Raw genomic sequence first — 24,417 nt, forward strand, 5'->3', positions numbered from 1 at the left:
GGAGGAGATCCCTCAGGAGACCATCCGCCACCTCATCAGGAGCATGCCCAGGCGTTGTAGGGAGGTCATACAGGCACGTGGAGGCCACACACACTTCTGAGCCTCATTTTGACTTGTTTTAAGGACATTACATCAAAGTTGGATCTGCCTGTAGTGTGGTTTTCCACTTTAATTTTGAGTGTGACTCCAAATCCAGACCTCCATGGGTTGATAAATTGGATTTCCATTGATTATTTTTGTGTGATTTTGTTGTCAGCACATTCAACTATGTAAAGAAAAAAGTATTTAATAAGATTATTTCTTTCATTCAGATCTAGGATGTGTTGTTTAAGTGTTCCCTTTATTTTTTTGAGCAGTATATTATCACTTAAAAATACCAGTGTGTCATCACAGCAGCAAGATGTGTGACCTGTTTCCACAAGAAAAGGTCAACTAGTGAAGAACAAACACCATTGTAAATACAACCCATATTTATGTTGATTTATTTAACTATTTGCACATCGTTACAACACTATATAGAAATATGACATTTGAAATCTGTTTATTCTTTTGGAACTTCTGTGAGTGTAATTTTTACTGTTCATTTTTTATTGTTTATTTCACATTTGTTTATTATCTATTTTAATTGCTTTGCAATGTAAACATATGTTTCCCATGTCAATAAAACCCTTTGAACTGAAATGAGAGAGAGAGAGATTTTGCAATTGGTTCTGCCTTCTATCCAGCAGGTGGCATCATGGCGCCGTCTCTAATAATAACTTTAGCATAATAGTTCAACTGTTTTTGGTAGTTAGTCCGCTGTTAGTCACTTTGGGGCTAGTTAGCACAGCTAATCGGATGACACTTGTCAGTATTACTCCCAATTTGGAAAATATTAACTGAAAAACAGCGGTTCATAATCACTACAAATGTCGGTTTTGGCCAGAATAACAGTTGTGTGTGTGTGTGGTTAACTAGCCAATACAACTAACGTTAGCCAGATAGCTATAACGTTAGTTTCTTCAAGTTTTGAACAAGCTAGCAATCATTGTGGTTGTGAATAATCCAGAAGTTGTTAGTTCAACAGGTCGAAGAGGGAGAGAGAGAGACCTCTGAGTCCAGTCGCTTTTCAACCCTTCCCCAGTTACGGGAAAATACCTTTTCGCAAAAGTGGAGGAATAAAAGTATATGTCCCGATCCATATCAGTTATCCTGTTAGAGCTGCAGAATCCACTGCACTGTTTCAGGCGCCATGTTTATGTCCATGTCGCATCAGTGTGCAGGAGGACATGGGACAGATGACTGTAAGGTTAGTTGAAATGGGTATTTTATTTGTCCCTTTTTCCCCATTTTCTATCACAAAGTATAATAGTTTTATATTATAGCCAGTTGAGGGCGATAATGCAACTTTTTGGATACCAACCGCCGTTAAACCCCACCGAAGAAGAACTGCGCATCAACTAACACAGATATTTCACCGGATGTATAAATGTGAAGCATCCGCTTGGCGTTTCAGTGGCCGGTAGTTAGAGAAGATGGAACGATATGGATTTGGCCTAAATTTTGTAAAATTTCTCATCGATGAAACATTTGATCTCAATACAATATTCTGTTCCAAAAACTGCAACATGTTACGAACAGAGTGGAATACGTTTTGTACATTTTATCCTTTGCAATTGTTATTTTTTTTAAATAGTGTTGTTTAGAAGGAGTGCACAGGCGCACTTCACAGAGTAGGCGTTCCCTAACGGAAATATGCAAATACATGTGCTAGAACGCGCCAATAGAATCTCGCTAGCTCGGGCTTGGCTCCGCCCACTATGACTCATATGTTCCGGTTTGAAACGGCGGGTCTGTGGTCTATCTTGGTCTAGTTATAATATCTGTGTCACTGGCGTGAGGGTCAACGTGCAAAGCGTCTGTAGAAAACAACAGCAGAAGCATGAAGGTAAGAACTGCAAAATAAATATTAAATAAACTATTTAAATAAACATCTCTAAACCCAATTAAAATGTACACATGAACGGCTTGTTTCAATGCAAAGTCACTGAATGCTGTGAATACATTGTCTTGGGATGATTTTGAACTGAGTAGCCTGCGGAATGGTTAGCCGTGCATGATTGCATGGCAGACACAGGTTCAAGCCAAGGAACATAGTCCATTTATTGTCATTAGTGCAAAAGGACAAATGAAGCTAACGAGAGTCTCCCTCTTGTTTTGTGCAGTATTACATTATCTGTCTGGTGTAGTCTATCAGGTGGTTACAGGGTTAGTGTTGTAGTCTGTTACAGGGTTAGTGTTGTAGTCTATCAGATGGTTACAGGGTTAGTGTTGTAGTCTGTTACAGGGTTAGTGTTGTAGTCTGTTACAGGGTTAGTGTTGTAGTCTGTTACAGGGTTAGTGTTGTAGTCTGTTACAGGGTTAGTGTTGTAGTCTGTTACAGGGTTAGTGTTGTAGTCTGTTACAGGGTTAGTGTTGTAGTCTGTTACAGGGTTAGTGTTGTAGTCTATCAGATGGTTACAGGGTTAGTGTTGTAGTCTGTTACAGGGTTAGTGTTGTAGTCTGTTACAGGGTTAGTGTTGTAGTCTATCAGGAGGTTACAGGGTTAGTGGTGTAGTCTGTTACAGGGTTAGTGTGGTAGTCTGTTACAGGGTTAGTGTTGTAGTCTGTTACAGGGTTAGTGTTGTAGTCTGTTACAGGGTTAGTGTTGTAGTCTGTTACAGGGTTAGTGTTGTAGTCTGTTACAGGGTTAGTGTTGTAGTCTGTTACAGGGTTAGTGTTGTAGTCTGTTACAGGGTTAGTGTTGTAGTCTGTTACAGGGTTAGTGTTGTAGTCTGTTACAGGGTTAGTGTTGTAGTCTCAGTTACAGGGTTAGTGTTGTAGTCTCGTTACAGGGTTAGTGTTGTAGTCTGTTACAGGGTTAGTGTTGTAGTCTGTTACAGGGTTAGTGTGGTAGTCTGTTACAGGGTTAGTGTTGTAGTCTGTTACAGGGTTAGTGTGGTAGTCTGTTACAGGGTTAGTGTGGTAGTCTGTTACAGGGTTAGTGTGGTAGTCTGTTACAGGGTTAGTGTGGTAGTCTGTTACAGGGTTAGTGTTGTAGTCTGTTACAGGGTTAGTGTTGTAGTCTGTTACAGGGTTAGTGTTGTAGTCTCAGAGTTACAGGGTTAGTGTTGTAGTCTATCAGATGGTTACAGGGTTAGTGTGGTAGTCTGTTACAGGCTTAGTGTGGTAGTCTGTTACAGGGTTAGTGTTGTAGTCTGTCAGATGGTTACAGGGTTAGTGTTGTAGTCTGTTACAGGGTTAGTGTTGTAGTCTGTTACAGGGTTAGTGTTGTAGTCTGTTACAGGGTTAGTGTTGTAGTCTGTTACAGGGTTAGTGTTGTAGTCTGTTACAGGGTTAGTGTTGTAGTCTATCAGATGGTTACAGGGTTAGTGTTGTAGTCTATCAGGTGGTTACAGGGTTAGTGTTGTAGTCTATCAGATGGTTACAGGGTTAGAGTTAGTGTGCCATGTAGCCTCTGTAGGTCTATATATCAGATGGTTACAGGCTTTGGACCTTTGTCTCTTCTCTCCTCTGTCTCTTCTTCTCTCCTCTGTCTCTTCTTCTCTCCTCTGTCTCTTCTTCTCTCCTCTGTCTCTTCTTCTCTCCTCTGTCTCTTCTCTCCCAGCCCCAACAGAAGTTGTTAAACTCAGTAGACTGCTGTGTAGACGAGGCCCTGGAAGGTATTGTCTCCAGCTCTGGATGTCTCTCTCTGCTGAGGGGCCACAGAGTGGTGGTCAGGGCTGACCTGGAGGCCCTCAAGGGCCGGGTGGCCTTGCTGTCTGGAGGGGGGTCTGGACACGAGCCAGCACACGCAGGTAGGACACTCCTATACCTGTATACACACATTCAGACACCAATGTTGCAAAACCAGGGGAAGCCCTGACTGGGACTCGAACCTGATTCCAGCTGCTGTCAACCCAACCATTCTTGATGTCTCTAGACGTGGGTTTGTATGCTCGCGCACACACACACACACACACACACACACACACACACACACACACACACACACACACACACACACACTCACTCTACTGAGGGTCCACGGGGTGGTGGTCAGGGCTGGCCTGGAGGTCCTCAGGGGACGAGTGGCCCTGCTCTCTAGAGGGGGGGCCTGGGCACGAGCCAGCACACACAAGTAGTTTGTCTCTGTCTCTCTCTCTGTCTCTGATCCCCTCTCCCTCTCTCCCTCTCCCCCCTCCCCCCCTCTCTCTGTCTCTGTGTCTCTGATCCTCTCCCCGTCCCCCCTCTCCCCCTCCCCCCTCTCTCTCTGTCTCTGTGTCTCTCCCCTCTCTCCCCCCCTCTCTCTCTCTGTCTCTTATCCCCCCTCCCCCTTCTTCTTCCCCCCCTCTGTCTCTGTGTCTCTGATCCTCTCCCCTCTCTCCCCCCTCTCTCTCTGTCTGTCTCTTATCCCCCTCTCCCCCTCCCCTTCTTCCTCCCCCCTCTCTCTCTGTCTCTGTGTCTCTGATCCTCTCCCCTCTCTCCCCCCCTCTCTCTCTGTCTGTCTCTTATCCCCCCCTCTCCCCCTCCCCTTCTTCCTCCCCCCTCTCTCTCTGTCTCTGTCTCTGATCCTCTCCCCCTCTCTCCCCCCTCTCTCTCTTATCCCCCTCTCCCCCTCCTTCCTCCCCCCTCTGTCTCTGTGTCTCTGATCCTCTCCCTCCCCCCCTCTCTCGTTCTCCCCCCAGGGTATATAGGCAGTGGTATGCTCTCAGCAGCTGTTGCAGGTGGTGTCTTTGCCTCCCCTCCCCCGGCCAGTGTTCTAGCGGCCATTTTGTCTCTACGTGACGCGGGCGTGTCTGGGGTTCTACTCGTCGTTAAGAACTACACCGGAGACCGCCTCAACTTCGGCCTGGCTGCGGAACAGGCCCGTAACCGCGGCGTGGCGGTGGAAATGGTGATTGTGGCGGACGACTGTGCGTTTGATCAGCCCAGTAAGGCTGGGAGGAGGGGCCTGTGTGGGACGGTGTTCGTTCACAAGGTAATGGATAATAGAACAGCGTCATCTCTTTCTGACCATTGTTATAATTAACAGAAGTATAGCATTTTATGTTTAGATGTAGGATTTGAAACACTGACTCGACGTTAACCCCGATCATCTAGGACTGTTTTGATGTTAACACATCATTAAAAGAAAGTCATTGATCTCTTTTCATCTCGCTCAGCTTGCTGGGGCTCTGGCTGAAGAAGGTTGTCCATTGGACGAGATTGTCTCCAAGGTGACAGAGGCAGTGAAGGGCATTGGTGAGATCTACACACACACACACTCACAAGTGTTTCAGCCAGTCAGCTTCTCTTTTCTCTTATCTGTGTCTGTCAGTTTCCTCCTTTTGGTATTCTCAGTGATTTTATGTTTCTACTGTAGGTACTCTGGGTGTCAGCTTGTCTCCCTGCAGTGTTCCAGGCTGTCTGCCCTCCTTTCAACTGCCTGCTGGAGAGATGGAGCTGGGACTGGGTGAGAGAGGGAGGGAGAGCTGGGACTGGGGGAGGGAGGGAGAGCTGGGACTGGGTGAGAGAGGGAGGGGGAGGGAGAGCTGGGACTGGGTGAGAGAGGGAGGGAGAGCTGGGACTGGGTGAGAGAGGGAGGGGAGGGAGAGCTGGGACTGGGTAAGGGGGGGAGCTGGGGGAGAGGGAGGGAGAGCTGGGACTGGGTGAGAGAGGGAGGGGAGGGAGAGCTGGGACTGGGTGAGAGAGGGAGGGAGAGCTGGGACTGGGGGAGGGAGAGGGGGGAGAGCTGGGACTGGGTGAGGGAGGTAGGGAGAGCTGGGACTGGGGGAGGGAGGGAGAGCTGGGACTGGGGGGAGGGAGGGAGAGCTGGGGGAGGGAGGGAGGGAGAGCTGGGACTGGGGGAGGGAGGGAGAGCTGGGACTGGGGGAGGAGGTAGGGAGAGCTGGGACTGGGGAAGGGAGGGAGGGAGAGCTGGGACTGGGGAAGGGAGGGAGGGAGAGCTGGGACTGGGGGAAGGGAGGGAGGGAGAGCTGGGACTGGGGAAGGAAGGAAGGGAGGGAGCGAGAGCTGGGACTGGGGAAGGGAGGGAGGGAGGGAGAGCTGGGACTGGGGGAGGGAGGGAGGTAGGTAGGGAGAGCTGGGACTGGGGAAGGGAGGGAGAGCTGGGACTGGGGGGAGGAGGGAGAGCTGGGACTGGGGGAGGGAGGGAGAGCTGGGACTGGGGGGGGAGGGAGGGAGAGCTGGGACTGGGGAGGGAGGGAGAGCTGGGGGGAGGGAGGGAGGGAGAGCTGGGACTGGGGGAGGGAGGGAGAGCTGGGACTGGGGGAGGGAGGGAGAGCTGGGGAAGGGAGGGAGGGAGAGCTGGGACTGGGTGAGAGAGGGGAGAGCTGGGACTGGGTGAGGGAGGGAGGGAGGGAGAGCTGGGACTGGGGGAGGGAGGGAGAGCTGGGACTGGGGGAGGGAGGGAGAGCTGGGACTGGGGGAGGGAGGGAGAGCTGGGGAGGGAGGGAGGGAGAGCTGGGACTGGGGGAGGGAGGGAGAGCTGGGACTGGGGGAGGGAGGGAGGTAGGTAGGGAGAGCTGGGACTGGGGAAGGGAGGGAGGGAGAGCTGGGACTGGGGAAGGGAGGGAGGGAGAGCTGGGACTGGGGAAGGGAGGGAGGGAGCGAGAGCTGGGACTGGGGAAGGGAGGGAGGGAGGTAGGGAGAGCTGGGACTGGGGGAGGGAGGGAGAGCTGGGACTGGGGAAGGGAGGAAGGGAGGGAGCGAGAGCTGGGACTGGGGGAGGGAGGGAGAGCTGGGACTGGGGGAGGGGAGGGAGAGCTGGGACTGGGGAAGGGAGGGAGGGAGAGCTGGGACTGGGGAAGGGAGGGAGGGAGAGCTGGGACTGGGGAAGGGAGGGAGGGAGAGCTGGGACTGGGGAAGGGAGGGAGGGAGGGAGAGCTGGGACTGGGGAAGGGAGGGAGGGAGAGCTGGGACTGGGGGAAGGGAGGGAGGGAGAGCTGGGACTGGGGAAGGGAGGGAGGGAGAGCTGGGACTGGGGAAGGGAGGAAGGGAGGGAGGAGAGCTGGGACTGGGGGAAGGGAGGGAGGGAGAGCTGGGACTGGGGGGGGAGGGAGGTAGGGAGGGAGAGCTGGGACTGGGGGAAGGGAGGAGGGAGGGAGAGCTGGGACTGGGGAAGGGAGGGAGAGCTGGGACTGGGGGAGGGAGGGAGAGCTGGGACTGGGGGAAGGGAGAGGAAGGGGAGGGAGGGAGAGCTGGGACTGGGGGAGGGAGGGACGCTGGGGGAGGTAGGGAGAGCTGGGACTGGGGGAGGGAGGGAGGGGGAGGTAGGGAGAGCTGGGACTGGGGGAAGGGAGTGGGACTGGGGGAGGGAGGGAGAGCTGGGACTGGGGGAGGTAGGGAGAGCTGGGACTGGGGGAGGTAGGGAGAGCTGGGACTGGGGGAGGTAGGGAGAGCTGGGACTGGGGGAGGTAGGGAGAGCTGGGACTGGGGGAGGGAGGGAGAGCTGGGACTGGATAAATAAGATGTTTGGAATAGATAACTTCTATGGGGGAAAGGGCAGTTAGTTATTAAGACCATGTTGTCTTTCTCCTCAGGTATCCATGGTGAGCCTGGCATTAAGAGGTCAAAGGTCAGTGTAATACAGTTAGTTTACAGTATAGGCTGTGTGTTCCAATTGGCACTCTATCTGGTCAAAAGTAGTACACTTTTTTTTATTTTTTTTTTATTTAATTTAACCTTTTTAACCAGGCAACTCAGTTTAGAACAAATTCTTATTTACAATGACAGCCTACCCCGGCCAAACGGGCGACGCCGGGCCAATTGTGCGCCGCCCTATGGGACTCCCAATCCCGGTCTGTTGTGATACAGCCTGGAATCTAACCGGGGTCTGTAGTGAGGCCTCAAGCACTGAGATGCAGTGCCTTAGACCGCTGAGCCACTCGGGAGCCCAGATATGTAGTGACAGAGTGTTGTATTGAATTGGTTTCCTCAGACGTCATTGTTGGTTTGCCACGATGACCTCTTTTAGGTGACCTCGGCGGATGAGGTGGTGAAGACCATGGTAGACCATATGACCAACCCTGCCAGCCAATCACATCTGTCGCTCAAGTCAGGTACAAGGTCCACCACACTTAATCAGTGCAAAGTTAAACGGTGCCCCCCCTCCTTTAAACGGTGTGTCCCCCCCTCCTTTAAACGGTGTGTCCCCCCCCCCTCCTTTAAACGGTGTGTCCCCCCCTCCTTTGAATGGTGTGTCCCCCCTCCTTTGAACGGTGTGTCCCCCCTCCTTTGAACGGTGTGTCCCCCCCTCCTTTGAACGGTGTGTCCCCCCCTCCTTTGAACGGTGTGTCCCCCCCTCCTTTGAACGGTGTGTCCCCCCCTCCTTTGAACGGTGTGTCCCCCCCTCCTTTGAACGGTGTGTCCCCCCCCTCCTTTGAACGGTGTCCCCCCCTCCTTTGAACGGTGTCCCCCCCTTCCTTTGAACGGTGTGTCCCCCCCTCCTTTGAACGGTGTGTCCCCCCCCTCCTTTGAACGGTGTGTCCCCCCCTCCTTTGAACGGTGTCCCCCCCTCCTTTGAACGGTGTCCCCCCTCCTTTGAACGGTGTGCCCCCCCTCCTTTGAACGGTGTGTCCCCCCCTCCTTTGAACGGTGTGTCCCCCCCTCCTTTGAACGGTGTGTCCCCCCCTCCTTTGAACGGTGTGTCCCCCCCTCCTTTGAACGGTGTGTCCCCCCCCTCCTTTGAACGGTGTGTCCCCCCCTCCTTTGAACGGTGTGTCCCCCCTCCTTTGAACGGTGTGTCCCCCCCCCTCCTTTGAACGGTGTGTCCCCCCTCCTTTGAACGGTGTGTCCCCCCCTCCTTTGAACGGTGTGTCCCCCCCTCCTTTGAACGGTGTGTCCCCCCCCTCCTTTGAACGGTGTGTCCCCCCTCCTTTGAACGGTGTGTCCCCCCCTCCTTTGAACGGTGTGTCCCCCCCTCCTTTGAACGGTGTGTCCCCCCCTCCTTTGAACGGTGTGTCCCCCCCTCCTTTGAACGGTGTGTCCCCCCTCCTTTGAACGGTGTGTCCCCCCCCTCCTTTGAACGGTGTGTCCCCCCTCCTTTGAACGGTGTGTCCCCCCCTCCTTTGAACGGTGTGTGTCCCCCCTCCTTTGAACGGTGTGTGTCCCCCCCTCCTTTGAACGGTGTGTGTCCCCCCCTCCTTTGAACGGTGTGTGTCCCCCCCTCCTTTGAACGGTGTGTGTCCCCCCCTCCTTTGAACGGTGTGTGTCCCCCCCTCCTTTGAACGGTGTGTGTCCCCCCCTCCTTTGAACGGTGTGTGTCCCCCCCCTCCTTTGAACGGTGTGTGTCCCCCCCCTCCTTTGAACGGTGTGTGTCCCCCCCCCTCCTTTGAACGGTGTGTGTCCCCCCCTCCTTTGAACGGTGTGTGTCCCCCCCCCTCCTTTGAACGGTGTGTGTCCCCCCCTCCTTTGAACGGTGTGTGTCCCCCCCTCCTTTGAACGGTGTGTGTCCCCCCCCTCCTTTGAACGGTGTGTGTCCCCCCCTCCTTTGAACGGTGTGTGTCCCCCCCTCCTTTGAACGGTGTGTGTCCCCCCCTCCTTTGAACGGTGTGTGTCCCCCCTCCTTTGAACGGTGTGTCCCCCCTCCTTTGAACGGTGTGTGTCCCCCCCTCCTCCTTTGAACGGTGTGTGCCCCCCTCCTCCTTTGAACGGTGTGTGTCCCCCCTCCTCCTTTGAACGGTGTGTCCCCCCTCCTCCTTTGAACGGTGTGTCCCCCCCTCCTTTGAACGGTGTGTCCCCCCCTCCTTTGAACGGTGTGTCCCCCCCTCCTTTGAACGGTGTGTGTCCCCCTCTCCTTTGAACGGTGTGTGTCCCCCTCTCCTTTGAACGGTGTGTGCCCCCCTCCTTTGAACGGTGTGTGTCCCCCCCCTCCTTTGAACGGTGTGTGTCCCCCCCTCCTTTGAACGGTGTGTGTCCCCCCCTCCTTTGAACGGTGTGTGTCCCCCCCTCCTTTGAACGGTGTGTTCCCCCCCTCCTTTGAACGGTGTGTTCCCGTCCCCCCTCCTTTGAACGGTGTGTTCCCGTCCCCCCTCCTTTGAACGGTGTGTTCCCGTCCCCCCTCCTTTGAACGGTGTGTCCGTCCCCCCTCCTTTGAACGGTGTGTCCCGTCCCCCCTCCTTTGAACGGTGTGTCCCGTCCCCCCTCCTTTGAACGGTGTGTCCCGTCCCCCCCTCCTTTGAACGGTGTGTCCCGTCCCCCCTCCTTTGAACGGTGTGTCCCGTCCCCCCTCCTTTGAACGGTGTGTCCCGTCCCCCCTCCTTTGAACGGTGTGTCCCGTCCCCCCTCCTTTGAACGGGCGTGTCCGTCCCCCCTCCTTTTGAACGGGCGTGTCCCCCCCCTCCTTTTGAACGGGCGTGTCCGTCCCCCCTCCTTTTGAACGGGCGTGTCCCCCCCTCCTTTTGAACGGGCGTGTCCCCCCCTCCTTTTGAACGGGCGTGTCCCCCCCTCCTTTTGAACGGGCGTGTCCCCCTCCTTTTGAACGGCGTGTCCCCCCTCCTTTTGAACGGCGTGTCCCCCCTCCTTTTGAACGGCGTGTCCCCCCTCCTTTTGAACGGCGTGTCCCCCCCTCCTTTTTAATGGCGTCCCGTCTCTCTCTCTGGTACAGGTGACAGTGTGGTTCTGTGCGTGAACAACCTTGGAGCTCTGTCTTGTCTAGAGATGGCTGTTGTTACTAGATCTGCTATCCACTACCTGGGTAAGACTCAGGGCTAAAAACTATTAAAACTAACTGTTATCGTCACTAACGATGTATAATATTGCATTACATTGTGAAAAGCTAATTGTTAACCTCGCATCGTTATTCGTTACCTTGTTTACATTCTCTGTGGAATCTCTTTTTTTGCCATGGTTACAGAGGGTCGTGGGGTGCGGGTTGCCCGGGTGATGTCGGGGTCGTTTATGACATCACTGGAGATGGCGGGAGTGTCTCTGTCAATGATGAGAGCAGACCAGGAGATACTCCGACTGTTTGGTGAGAACACAGTCACCTTGTCGCACTGGGTGGTTGAGAACACAGTCGCACTGGGTGGTTGAGAACACAGTCGCACTGGGTGGTTGAGAACACAGTCGCACTGGGTGGTTGAGAACACAGTCGCACTGGTTGGTTGAGAACACAGTCGCACTGGGTGGTTGAGAACACAGTCGCACTGGGTGGTTGAGAACACAGTCGCACTGGGTGGTTGAGAACACAGTCGCACTGGGTGGTTGAGAACACAGTCGCACTGGGTGGTTGAGAACACAGTCGCACTGGGTGGTTGAGAACACAGTCGCACTGGGTGGTTGAGAAGACAGTCGCACTGGGTGGTTGAGAAGACAGTCGCACTGGGTGGTTGAGAAGACAGTCGCACTGGGTGGTTGAGAAGACAGTCGCACTGGGTGGTTGAGAACACAGTCGCACTGGGTGGTTGAGAACACAGTCGCACTGGGTGGTTGAGAACACAGTCGCACTGGGTGGTTGAGAACACAGTCGCACTGGGTGGTTGAGAACACAGTCGCACTGGGTGGTTGAGAACACAGTCCCACTGGGTGGTTGAGAACACACACACGGAGAATCTCAATTGGTTTTGCTCGCCTCATCTCCTCCATCCTCTCTCGCCTCTTTTTGAAAAAGGTCATAGTTGAAATGAGGAGCTGAGGCGAGGAGGGAACGAATACGCTGGTGTGAAATGAGACTTCTCCACTCGCGCGTCATCGTGCAAATTAATTTATGGAGGAGGAATCCCCAAATAAATGTGGAAAGAGAGGAACTAATAAAGCTAGTCGTGGAAGACATTTTATAGAGGGAAAGGAGACGTGGTAATAGTTTTTAAATGTTCTGATGCTTTTCTCCGTGGAGAAAACAACAGCTGATTGGATTATAAAAGGCCTTGCTGTTCTGAAGAGGAGGGGAAGAGACGAGGACTGGACTCCTCAACCACTTAACGGTTTCCAGGGTGTCAAGGAGGGGACAGACTATTGTCCAATTGAGAATCCCCCCCACACACACACTGCCGATTTTTGTGTATATATAGTGGCCAACCTCTTCAAAGTTAGGAGCGTTTGTCACAAATTAAGTGGGAAACTGTCACCAAAGTCAGCCCAGAATGAAAGTTCTTTCGAACATGACAGTACCTGTGTGTTTGTTTCGCTGTCCTGGTCCACCCAGGCCGCAGGTAAGGTCAAGGATAGCAGGGTTCGGTACACAAATCTGGTTCTCGGTAGGTCCAGGTCTAAACGCCAACAGGTAAGTCCAAAACAGTCCAGCTCGTACACGGTAAATCCAGCCAATGTAGATTGTCTCTTTCTCTATGGTTCATAGATCCTTCCCGCCCTCTCTCTCTCTTCCTGGTTTTTCTTGACCTTTTATCTGTGGGTCGGCTCCACCTTCTGAGGGTTCCCCTTGCTTCTGGGAATTGTAGTTTTGGCAGTCGGCCATTTTGTGATCTGTAGTTCTGATCGGGGTGGCCATTTTAGTGATCGGGCAGAGCCCGTTTATTAGTTCTGCCCTCACATATCTGCCATTTATCACTCGACCCCCTTCTTTGCCACAATATACACACACAAACCTATCGCCATGTAACACTGGCTTGTCATCTCCCTCCCTCCATCTCTCTCTCCCCATCTCTCTCCCTCCCTCCCTCCAACTCTCTCTCCCCATCTCTCTCTCTCCCTCCTTCTCTCTCCCTCTCTCTCTCCCTCCCTCTCTCAGATGCCAAGACCACAGCCCCTGCCTGGCCCAACCTCAGTACTGTGTGTATCAGTGGGAGGAGCTACATTCTGGACCCTCCAGCGAAAGACATGCAAGAGACCTCGCACACAGAAGGTACGGTTAGGACAACACTCACCTCATACAGAAGGTACGGTTAGGACAACACTCACCTCATACAGAAGGTACGGTTAGGACAACACTCACCTCATACAGAAGGTACGGTTAGGACAACACTCACCTCATACAGAAGGTACGGTTAGGACAACACTCACCTCATACAGAAGGTACGGTTAGGACAACACTCACCTCATACAGAAGGTACGGTTAGGACAACACTCACCTCATACAGAAGGTACGGTTAGGACAACACTCACCTCATACAGAAGGTACGGTTAGGACAACACTCACCTCATACAGAAGGTACGGTTAGGACAACACTCACCTCATACAGAAGGTACGGTTAGGACAACACTCACCTCATACAGAAGGTACGGTTAGGACAACACACACCTCATACAGAAGGTACGGTTAGGACAACACACACCTCATACAGAAGGTACGGTTAGGACAACACACACCTCATACAGAAGGTACGGTTAGGACAACACTCACCTCATACAGAAGGTACGGTTAGGACAACACTCACCTCATACAGAAGGTACGGTTAGGACAACACTCACCTCATACAGAAGGTACGGTTAGGACAACACTCACACTCAGCTGACACCTCATACAGAAGGTACGGTTAGGACAACACTCACCTCATACAGAAGGTACGGTTAGGACAACACACACCTCATACAGAAGGTACGGTTTGGACAACACACACACACTCACCTGACACCTCATACAGAAGGTACGGTTAGGACAACACTCACCTCATACAGAAGGTACGGTTAGGACAACACTCACACTCAGCTGACACCTCATACAGAAGGTACGGTTAGGACAACACTCACCTCATACAGAAGGTACGGTTAGGACAACACACACCTCATACAGAAGGTACGGTTAGGACAACACACACCTCATACAGAAGGTACGGTTAGGACAACACTCACCTCATACAGAAGGATACGGTTAGGACAACACTCACCTCATACAGAAGGTACGGTTAGGACAACACTCACCTCATACAGAAGGTACGGTTAGGACAACACTCACCTCATACAGAAGGTACGGTTAGGACAACACTCACCTCATACAGAAGGTACGGTTAGGACAACACTCACCTCATACAGAAGGTACGGTTAGGACAACACTCACCTCATACAGAAGGTACGGTTAGGACAACACTCACCTCATACAGAAGGTACGGTTAGGACAACACTCACCTCATACAGAAGGTACGGTTAGGACAACACACACCTCATACAGAAGGTACGGTTAGGACAACACTCACCTCATACAGAAGGTACGGTTAGGACAACACGCACCTCATACAGAAAGTAGCCTACAGCTAGGACCTGTTGGAATAATATCATGCCTAGGCTGAAGCTCAGTGGGCTAACAGTCTTTGGGCCATGCAGGATACCTGGGTTTAGCTCAGTGGGCTAACAGTCTTGGGCCATGCAGGATACCTGGGTTTAGCTCAGTGGGCTAACAGTCTTGGGGCCATGCAGGATACCTGGGTTTAGCTCAGTGGGCCAACAGTCTTTGGGCCATGCAGGATACCTGGGTTTAGCTCAGTGGGCCAACAGTCTTGGGCCATGCAGGATACCTGGGTTTAGCTCAGTGGACCAACAGTCTTTGGGCCATGCAGGATACCTGGGTTTAGCTCACTGGGCTAACAGTCTTGGGGCCATGCAGGATACCTGGGTTTAGCTCAGTGGGCCAACAGTCTTTGGGCCATGCAGGATACCTGGGTTTAGCTCAGTGGGCTAACAGTCTTGGGGCCATGCAGGATACCTGGGTTTAGCTCAGTGGGCTAACAGTCTTGGACCATGCAGGATACCTGGGTTTAGCTCAGTGGGCCAACAGTCTTGGGGCCATGCAGGGGACCTGGGTTTAGCTCAGTGGGCCAACAGTCTTGGGCCATGCAGGATACCTGGGTTTAGCTCAGTGGACTAACAGTCTTGGGCCATGCAGGGGACCTGGGTTTAGCTCAGTGGGCTAACAGTCTTGGACCATGCAGGATACCTGGGTTTAGCTCAGTGGGCCAACAGTCTTGGGCCATGCAGGATACCTGGGTTTAGCTCAGTGGGCTAACAGTCTTGGGCCATGCAGGATACCTGGGTTTAGCTCAGTGGACTAACAGTCTTGGGCCATGCAGGATACCTGGGTTTAGCTCAGTGGGCCAACAGTCTTGGGCCATGCAGGGTACCAGGGTTACAATCCAGTCAGTCATATTGTTCCCTCACTTTTTTCTACATTTCATTTTTGATCTTTTGAATACGTGTGTGTGTGTGTGTCAGGTCCTCTGTGTTATGATGCGTAAGGCTCTGTGCTCTTCCCTCCTTCAACGCACCAACTGTCACACACACACACACAGCTGTAAATGAATATCTTTCTATGTGTCAGGTCCTCTCAGTGATGTGATGAGGAAGGCTCTGGAAGCAGTGTGCTCTTCCCTCCTTCAACGCCAAGAGGAACTAAACTCACTGGACAGGGCATCCGGGGACGGAGATTGCGGGAACACTCATGCCCAAGCTGCCAAAGGTGAAGACATTCATTGCGTACTTGTAGATACACCATGGAACATTTGTGAACAGTATTCATTTGATAGGATATTTCCTATCCCCACCCCTCCTTTCTCTGTCTCTCAGCCATTCAGGAGTGGCTTCAGAGTCACATTGTTCCTGGGTGCCCGGGGCAACTACTGTCCACTCTCGCCGGATTGGTGCAGGAGAGAATGGGCGGGTCTTCAGGAGCGGTCAGTGATGATACATTTACATATTTTCATAATTGGGTTTGGTTGTCAGTTTTTCATTTGTAATATATGACATGGGTCTGCTTCTCTCTCTCTCTCTCGCTCGCTCTCTTTCTCCTCTCTCGCTCTCTTTCTCCTCTCTCTCTCTCTCTCTCTCTCTGTCTCTGTCTCTGTCTCTGTCTGTCTCTGTCGCACGCTCGCTCTCTTTCTCCTCTCTGTCTCTCTGTCTCTCTCTCTCTCTGTCTGTCTGTCTCTCTCTCTCTCTCTCTCTCGCTCGCTCTCTCTCTCGCTCGCTCGCTCGCTCTCTTTCTCCTCTCTCTCGCTTGCTCACTCTTTCTCCTCTCTCTCTCACTCACTCACTCACACACTCACTCTCTCTCACACTCACTCACTCACACCTCCAGTTATACAGTTTGTTCCTGACAGCAGCTGCTGCTCTTCTGAAGGACGGCGGCGACCCCGCAGCATGGGCCAACGCTATGCAAGCTGGGACAGACGCTATGAGATGGTGTGTGTTCTTGTAATTTCAATTCACTTCTGTAATTTAATTATACTAAATAATAATACATAGATTTTATGTGGCGCTTTTTTAAAAGTTGCTTGAATTGTCTATATATATATATTTTTTTTATTTATTTATTTATTCTAAAGCAGGTTTGTCTGTCTGACAGGTATGGAGGAGCTGATCCTGGAGACAGGACTATGGTAATAGAAACTAAGGGCGTTTTCACAGTTATCTTTAAATTAATTTTCTTTGCACACAAACATCATCATCGCTCTCTCTTGAGGGGTTATAACAGGTGTTATAGCAGTAGTCTAGTGTGAGGGGTTATAACAGTAGTCTAGTGTAAGGGGTTATGTCAGTAGTCTAGTGTGAGGGGTTATAACAGTAGTCTAGTGTGAGGGGTTGTAACAGTAGTCTAGTGTGAGGGGTTATAACAGTAGTCTAGTGTGAGGGGTTATATCAGTAGTCTAGTGTGAGGGGTTATAACAGTAGTCTAGCGTGAGGGGTTACAACAGTAGTCTAGCGTGAGGGGTTATAACAGTAGTCTAGTGTGAGGGGTTATGTCAGTAGTCTAGTGTGAGGGGTTATGTCAGTAGTCTAGTGTGAGGGGTTATAACAGTAGTCTAGTGTGAGGGGTTATAACAGTAGTCTAGTGTGAGGGGTTATAACAGTAGTCTAGTGTGAGGGGTTATGTCAGTAGTCTAGTGTGAGGGGTTATAACAGGTGTTATAGCAGTAGTCTAGTGTGAGGGGTTATAACAGGTGTTATAGCAGTAGTCTAGTGTGAGGGGTTATAACAGGTGTTATAGCAGTAGTCTAGTGTGAGGGGTTATAACAGTAGTCTAGTGTGAGGGGTTATAACAGGTGTTATAGCAGTAGTCTAGTGTGAGGGGTTATAACAGGTGTTATAGCAGTAGTCTAGTGTGAGGGGTTATAACAGTTGTTATAGCAGTAGTCTAGTGTGAGGGGTTATAACAGTAGTCTAGTGTGAGGGGTTATGGCAGTAGTCTAGTGTGAGGGGTTATGTCAGTAGTCTAGTGTGAGGGGTTATGTCAGTAGTCTAGTGTGAGGGGTTATAACAGGTGTTATAGCAGTAGTCTAGTGTGAGGGGTTATAACAGTAGTCTAGTGTGAGGGGTTATGGCAGTAGTCTAGTGTGAGGGGTTATAGCAGTAGTCTAGTGTGAGGGGTTATAACAGTAGTCTAGTGTGAGGGGTTATAACAGGTGTTATAGCAGTAGTCTAGTGTGAGGGGTTATGTCAGTAGTCTAGCGTGAGGGGTTACGTCAGTAGTCTAGCGTGAGGGGTTACGTCAGTAGTCTAGTGTGAGGGGTTATAACAGTAGTCTAGTGTGAGGGGTTATAACAGTAGTCTAGTGTGAGGGGTTATAACAGTAATCTAGTGTGAGGGGTTATAACAGTAGTCTAGTGTGAGGGGTTATGTCAGTAGTCTAGTGTGAGGGGTTATGTCAGTAGTCTAGTGTGAGGGGTTATAACAGTAGTCTATTTTGAGGGGTTATGTCAGTAGTCTAGTGTGAGGGGTTATGTCAGTAGTCTAGTGTGAGGGGTTATGTCATTAGTCTAGTGTGAGGGGTTATAACAGTAGTCTAGTCTGAGGGGTTATAACAGTAGTCTAGTCTGAGGGGTTATGTCAGTAGTCTAGTGTGAGGGGTTATGTCAGTAGTCTAGTGTGAGGGGTTATGTCAGTAGTCTAGTGTGAGGGGTTATAATAGTAGTCTAGTCTGAGGGGTTATAACAGTAGTCTAGTCTGAGGGGTTATAACAGTAGTCTAGTGTGAGGGGTTATAACAGTAGTCTAGTGTGAGGGGTTATAACAGTAGTCTAGTGTGAGGGGTTATAACAGTAATCTAGTGTGAGGGGTTATAACAGTAGTCTAGTGTGAGGGGTTATGTCAGTAGTCTAGTGTGAGGGGTTATAACAGTAGTCTAGTGTGAGGGGTTATAACAGTAGTCTAGTGTGAGGGGTTATAACAGTAGTCTAGTGTGAGGGGTTATAACAGTAGTCTAGTGTGATGGGTTACAACAGTAGTCTAGCGTGAGGGGTTACGTCAGTAGTCTAGCGTGAGGGGTTACGTCAGTAGTCTAGCGTGAGGGGTTACGTCAGTAGTCTAGCGTGAGGGGTTACGTCAGTAGTCTAGCGTGAGGGGTTACGTCAGTAGTCTAGCGTGAGGGGTTATAACAGTAGTCTAGCGTGAGGGGTTATGTCAGTAGTCTAGTGTGAGGGGTTATAACAGTAGTCTAGTGTGAGGGGTTATAACAGGTGTTATAGCAGTAGTCTAGTGTGAGGGGTTATAACAGTAGTCTAGTGTGAGGGGTTATAACAGGTGTTATAGCAGTAGTCTAGTGTGAGGGGTTATAACAGTAGTCTAGTGTGAGGGGTTATGGCAGTAGTCTAGTGTGAGGGGTTATAACAGTAGTCTAGTGTGAGGGGTTATAACAGTAGTCTAGTGTGAGGGGTTATAACAGGTGTTATAGCAGTAGTCTAGTGTGAGGGGTTATGTCAGTAGTCTAGCGTGAGGGGTTACGTCAGTAGTCTAGCGTGAGGGGTTACGTCAGTAGTCTAGTGTGAGGGGTTACGTCAGTAGTCTAGTGTGAGGGGTTATAACAGTAGTCTAGTGTGAGGGGTTATAACAGTAGTCTAGTGTGAGGGGTTATAACAGTAGTCTAGTGTGAGGGGTTATAACAGTAGTCTAGTGTGAGGGGTTATAACAGTAGTCTAGTGTGAGGGGTTATGTCAGTAGTCTAGTGTGAGGGGTTATGTCAGTAGTCTAGTGTGAGGGGTTATAACAGTAGTCTAGTGTGAGGGGTTATGTCAGTAGTCTAGTGTGAGGGGTTATGTCAGTAGTCTAGTGTGAGGGGTTATGTCAGTAGTCTAGTGTGAGGGGTTATGTCAGTAGTCTAGTGTGAGGGGTTATAACAGTAGTCTAGTGTGAGGGGTTATAACAGTAGTCTAGTGTGAGGGGTTATAACAGTAGTCTAGTGTGAGGGGTTATGTCAGTAGTCTAGTGTGAGGGGTTATGTCAGTAGTCTAGTGTGAGGGGTTATGTCATTAGTCTAGTGTGAGGGGTTATAATAGTAGTCTAGTCTGAGGGGTTATAACAGTAGTCTAGTGTGAGGGGTTATGTCAGTAGTCTAGTGTGAGGGGTTATGTCAGTAGTCTAGTGTGAGGGGTTATGGCAGTAGTCTAGTGTGAGGGGTTATAACAGGTGTTATAGCAGTAGTCTAGTGTGAGGGGTTACGTCAGTAGTCTAGTGTGAGGGGTTATAACAGTAGTCTAGCGTGAGGGGTTACGTCAGTAGTCTAGCGTGAGGGGTTACGTCAGTAGTCTAGCGTGAGGGGTTACGTCAGTAGTCTAGCGTGAGGGGTTACGTCAGTAGTCTAGCGTGAGGGGTTATAACAGTAGTCTAGCGTGAGGGGTTATGTCAGTAGTCTAGTGTGAGGGGTTATAACAGTAGTCTAGTGTGAGGGGTTATAACAGGTGTTATAGCAGTAGTCTAGTGTGAGGGGTTATAACAGTAGTCTAGTGTGAGGGGTTATAACAGGTGTTATAGCAGTAGTCTAGTGTGAGGGGTTATAACAGTAGTCTAGTGTGAGGGGTTATGGCAGTAGTCTAGTGTGAGGGGTTATAACAGTAGTCTAGTGTGAGGGGTTATAACAGGTGTTATAGCAGTAGTCTAGTGTGAGGGGTTATGTCAGTAGTCTAGCGTGAGGGGTTACGTCAGTAGTCTAGCGTGAGGGGTTACGTCAGTAGTCTAGTGTGAGGGGTTACGTCAGTAGTCTAGTGTGAGGGGTTATAACAGTAGTCTAGTGTGAGGGGTTATAACAGTAGTCTAGTGTGAGGGGTTATAACAGTAGTCTAGTGTGAGGGGTTATAACAGTAGTCTAGTGTGAGGGGTTATAACAGTAGTCTAGTGTGAGGGGTTATGTCAGTAGTCTAGTGTGAGGGGTTATGTCAGTAGTCTAGTGTGAGGGGTTATAACAGTAGTCTAGTGTGAGGGGTTATGTCAGTAGTCTAGTGTGAGGGGTTATGTCAGTAGTCTAGTGTGAGGGGTTATGTCAGTAGTCTAGTGTGAGGGGTTATGTCAGTAGTCTAGTGTGAGGGGTTATGTCAGTAGTCTAGTGTGAGGGGTTATAACAGTAGTCTAGTGTGAGGGGTTATAACAGTAGTCTAGTGTGAGGGGTTATAACAGTAGTCTAGTGTGAGGGGTTATGTCAGTAGTCTAGTGTGAGGGGTTATGTCAGTAGTCTAGTGTGAGGGGTTATGTCATTAGTCTAGTGTGAGGGGTTATAATAGTAGTCTAGTCTGAGGGGTTATAACAGTAGTCTAGTGTGAGGGGTTATGTCAGTAGTCTAGTGTGAGGGGTTATGTCAGTAGTCTAGTGTGAGGGGTTATGGCAGTAGTCTAGTGTGAGGGGTTATAACAGGTGTTATAGCAGTAGTCTAGTGTGAGGGGTTACGTCAGTAGTCTAGTGTGAGGGGTTATAACAGTAGTCTAGTGTGAGGGGTTATGTCAGTAGTCTAGTGTGAGGGGTTATGTCAGTAGTCTAGTGTGAGGGGTTATAACAGTAGTCTAGTGTGAGGGGTTATAACAGTAGTCTAGTGTGAGGGGTTATAACAGTAGTCTAGTGTGAGGGGTTAGAACAGTAGTCCAGTGTGAGGGGTTATAACAGTAGTCTAGTGTGAGGGGTTATTACAGTAGTCTAGTGTGAGGGGTTATAACAGTAGTCTAGTGTGAGGGGTTACGTCAGTAGTCTAGTGTGAGGGGTTACGTCAGTAGTCTAGTGTGAGGGGTTATAACAGTAGTCTAGTGTGAGGGGTTATAACAGTAGTCTAGTGTGAGGGGTTATGTCAGTAGTCTAGTGTGAGGGGTTATAACAGTAGTCTAGTGTGAGGGGTTATAACAGTAGTCTAGTGTGAGGGGTTATAACAGTAGTCTAGTGTGAGGGGTTATAACAGTAGTCTAGTGTGAGGGGTTATAACAGTAGTCTAGTGTGAGGGGTTAGAACAGTAGTCCAGTGTGAGGGGTTATAACAGTAGTCTAGTGTGAGGGGTTATAACAGTAGTCTAGTGTGAGGGGTTAGAACAGTAGTCCAGTGTGAGGGGTTATAACAGTAGTCTAGTGTGAGGGGTTATGTCAGTAGTCTAGTGTGAGGGGTTATAACAGTAGTCTAGTGTGAGGGGTTAGAACAGTAGTCCAGTGTGAGGGGTTATAACAGTAGTCTAGTGTGAGGGGTTATAACAGTAGTCTAGTGTGAGGGGTTAGAACAGTAGTCCAGTGTGAGGGGTTATAACAGTAGTCTAGTGTGAGGGGTTATTACAGTAGTCTAGTGTGAGGTGCAGGAATAATGACAAGCGAACCTGGGGAGCTTTGTGTTCACATTGTCCGAAAAAAGGGAACCAGACCACGGAATTCAAGTGAACCGAAGTCAGACCACTTTTGAGATGATCTCAGCACGGTTCGGGGGCTTCTTTTGATTGGTTTGACTTCCTTTTGGATTGTTATTAACACTTATTAACAGTTCACAACAATTGTCTGAAAGGGACCAGGGGGGAAATCACCCTGAGGATATGGTTAAAAGAAGATGGGGGAATATGCTTCTATGTAACTGTATGATTGGGCTATTTTTATTTTTTTTGTTTTGTATTTTTGTAAAAGTATCTTAACTGTCTCTTGTCCAGTTGGATGCTCTGTGTCCAGCAGTGGAGGAACTGAGGAGACTAACAACATCGCCTCCTGGTGGTCACATGGCCATTCTGCAGGCTGCTGTGGAGGTACAGTACTACACCTTAGACCCAACTCTTCAATTCCACCATATCGCGTAGACAACCCTGTTCCTGGAGTGCTGCATGTACTGCAGGTATTTTATTCCAGCTAGGCGCCACACCAACCTGACCAACCGAGCTAATTGATCAGTTCAATGATTGCCTGAATTCAACACACCTGGGCCCTAATTTATCAATCATGCTTAGGCACAGATGTATGAGTTAGCCATGCGTGGGATCATTACCATGCAAAGTGTGAAATGGATTAATATTAGCGTTTGCTTGAGAGTGTGTGTGTTCATGTACACAGTGCCAAGTGGTGGACTAAGGGAATTGCTTGTCAAGCGTAGAATGGGGAAAATACATGTTGAATTTTTGAGAGTAATAATTTAAATTAGTAAGTAATAATTAGTTATATTTTATTGTAGTTCCATTGTGACTTCATGCAGAAAAGTACAGCAAATTAGGCCTTAACAAGTGGCGCAGCGGTATAAGGCACTGCATCGCAATGCTTGAGTCGTCACTACAGACCCAGGTTCGATCCCATGCTGTGTCACAGCCAGCCATGCTCGGGAAAACCATGAGGCGGCGCACAATTGGCCCAGCGTCGTCCGTGTTAGGGGAGGATTTGGCCGGGATTTCCTTTTCCCATTGCGCTCTAGCGACTCCTTGTGGTGGGCCGGGCGCCTGCACGCTGACTTCGGTCACCAGCTAGACTGTGTTTCCTCCGACACATTGGTGGGTTAAGTGGGCAGTGTGTCAAGCAGTAGTACGGCTCGGTTGGGTCGTGTTTCGGAGGACGCACGGCTCTCGACCTTCACCTCTCCCGAGTCCGTACGGGAGTTGCAGCGATGGGACAAGACTGTAACTACCAATTGGATATCACGAAACTGTGGAGAAAAAGGGATAAAAGTACAAAAAAACAACAACAAAAAGTACATTGTTAAATTAGAGGCATGTGTGAAAGGTAAACCATTGTGTAAGACTATAAAGTACTGAGATAATGGTAAATCCTATGGCTGACCTGCTCTGTTGGAAGATTTGAAACACTGCATTTAGCAGAGTGGTTTTTAAAGACAGGTGGGACTTTCTTTTTTTTTTAACAGAAAGTACAGATTGGCTCATCAGATATCGTTTTCCAAGGTAAAGATATAAGACCTACGTTAAAAGGGCAAACGCAACATGCTATTCCCGGAACACGTCCTCGGGTTTTTGGCAACGGGCACTTTTTAGCATGAGCTTGCCGATCGGCATCTCACAGCCCCTCGACGAGCCAATGTTTCGGCTGCAATCATCAGCTAAACGAACAGTAACGCGTAAGTTTCCACCGTCGCACAACCGGTTGAAGTCAAGAGGGCTTTCTTTGCCACGATGTCATCAATGGGTTGCCATGATGTCATCAATGGGTTCCCAAATATGAACAGAGCAGTAGACAGCCCCCCCACATCGCCATAAAAGCACCATCCCAAAAGTATTTCTACTACACTAAACAAAAATATAAACGTAACATAAAGTGTTGGTCCCATGTTTCATGAGCTGAAATAAAAGATACCAGAAAGGTTCCGTACTCACAAAAATATAATTTCTCTCAAATTTTGTTAACAAGTTTGTTTACATCCCTGTTCGTGAGCATTTCTCCTTTGCCAAGATAATCCATCCACCTGACAGGTGTGGCATATCAACAAGCTGATTAAACAGCATGATCATTACACAGGTGCACCTTGTTCTGGGGACAATATAAGGCCACTCTAAAATGTGCAGTTTTGTCACACAACACAATGTCACAGATGTCTCAAGTTTTGAGGGAGCGTGCGATTGACATGCTGACTGCAGGAATTTCCACCGGAGCTGTTTCCAGAGAATTGAATGTTCATTTCTCGACCATATGCTGCCTCCGTCATTTTAGAGAATTTGGCACTATGTCCACTATGTCCAACCAGCCTCACAACCACAGGCCACGTGTACAGCGTTGTGTGGGCAAGTGGTTTGTTGACGTCAGTGTTGTGAACAGAGTGCCCCATAGTGACGGTGGGGTTATGGTATGGGCAGGCATAAGCTACGGACAACGAACACAATTGCATTTTATCGATGGCAATTTGAATGGACAGAAATACCGTGATGAGATCCTGAGATCCATTTTAGTTAAGGTATCTGTGACCAACAGATGCGTATCTGTATTCCCAGTCATGTGAAAATCCATAGATTAGGGCCTAATTTATTTAAATTGACAGATTTTTTTTTTCCTCATATGACTCATATTTGCCACTGAGGGGATTTGGGGTAGACGTGTTTTGCACCGGGTGAAAATGAATTGCATTGGTTTTGGAATCGGTCTGCCTTCCGGGCCAAGTGCACCGTGCAAAACCCACAGCGAAGTCGGCTAAAAACGAATTGTGATGTAATAAAGCACGTGGACTAAATACTAGGATTCTATCACATGCGAAAGTGATTTGCTTTTGATAAAAACGCTTTATATGCCTTCCCCAATGAAAACTGGTTTGAAAATTCGAACATATACACTGCTCAAAAAAATAAAGGGAACACTTAAACAACACA

At 49.7% G+C, this 24,417-nt stretch overlaps 1 protein-coding gene across 1 annotated transcript in view; it reads left to right on the forward strand.

Annotated features, from left to right (window-relative positions):
• The first annotated feature begins 1,632 nt into the window (after positions 1 to 1,632).
• The window catches only part of tkfc (triokinase/FMN cyclase), a 28,098-nt gene continuing 5,313 nt past the window's right edge, over positions 1,633 to 24,417 (forward strand). The window contains exons 1-15 of the mRNA XM_014206392.2: positions 1,633 to 1,927; positions 3,647 to 3,836; positions 4,707 to 4,999; positions 5,184 to 5,262; positions 5,384 to 5,473; positions 7,563 to 7,597; positions 7,997 to 8,081; positions 10,628 to 10,717; positions 10,877 to 10,993; positions 12,710 to 12,823; positions 15,230 to 15,367; positions 15,475 to 15,581; positions 15,983 to 16,086; positions 16,250 to 16,283; positions 21,778 to 21,870. Coding sequence (XP_014061867.1) covers positions 1,922 to 1,927; positions 3,647 to 3,836; positions 4,707 to 4,999; positions 5,184 to 5,262; positions 5,384 to 5,473; positions 7,563 to 7,597; positions 7,997 to 8,081; positions 10,628 to 10,717; positions 10,877 to 10,993; positions 12,710 to 12,823; positions 15,230 to 15,367; positions 15,475 to 15,581; positions 15,983 to 16,086; positions 16,250 to 16,283; positions 21,778 to 21,870 — 1,575 coding nt within the window. The 5' untranslated portion in view covers positions 1,633 to 1,921. The remainder of the gene's footprint in view (positions 1,928 to 3,646; positions 3,837 to 4,706; positions 5,000 to 5,183; positions 5,263 to 5,383; positions 5,474 to 7,562; positions 7,598 to 7,996; positions 8,082 to 10,627; positions 10,718 to 10,876; positions 10,994 to 12,709; positions 12,824 to 15,229; positions 15,368 to 15,474; positions 15,582 to 15,982; positions 16,087 to 16,249; positions 16,284 to 21,777; positions 21,871 to 24,417) is intronic.

This window comes from Salmo salar, chromosome ssa07 (assembly GCF_905237065.1).
Source record: "Salmo salar chromosome ssa07, Ssal_v3.1, whole genome shotgun sequence".
In the NCBI taxonomy this organism is placed as follows: Eukaryota; Metazoa; Chordata; class Actinopteri; order Salmoniformes; family Salmonidae; genus Salmo; species Salmo salar.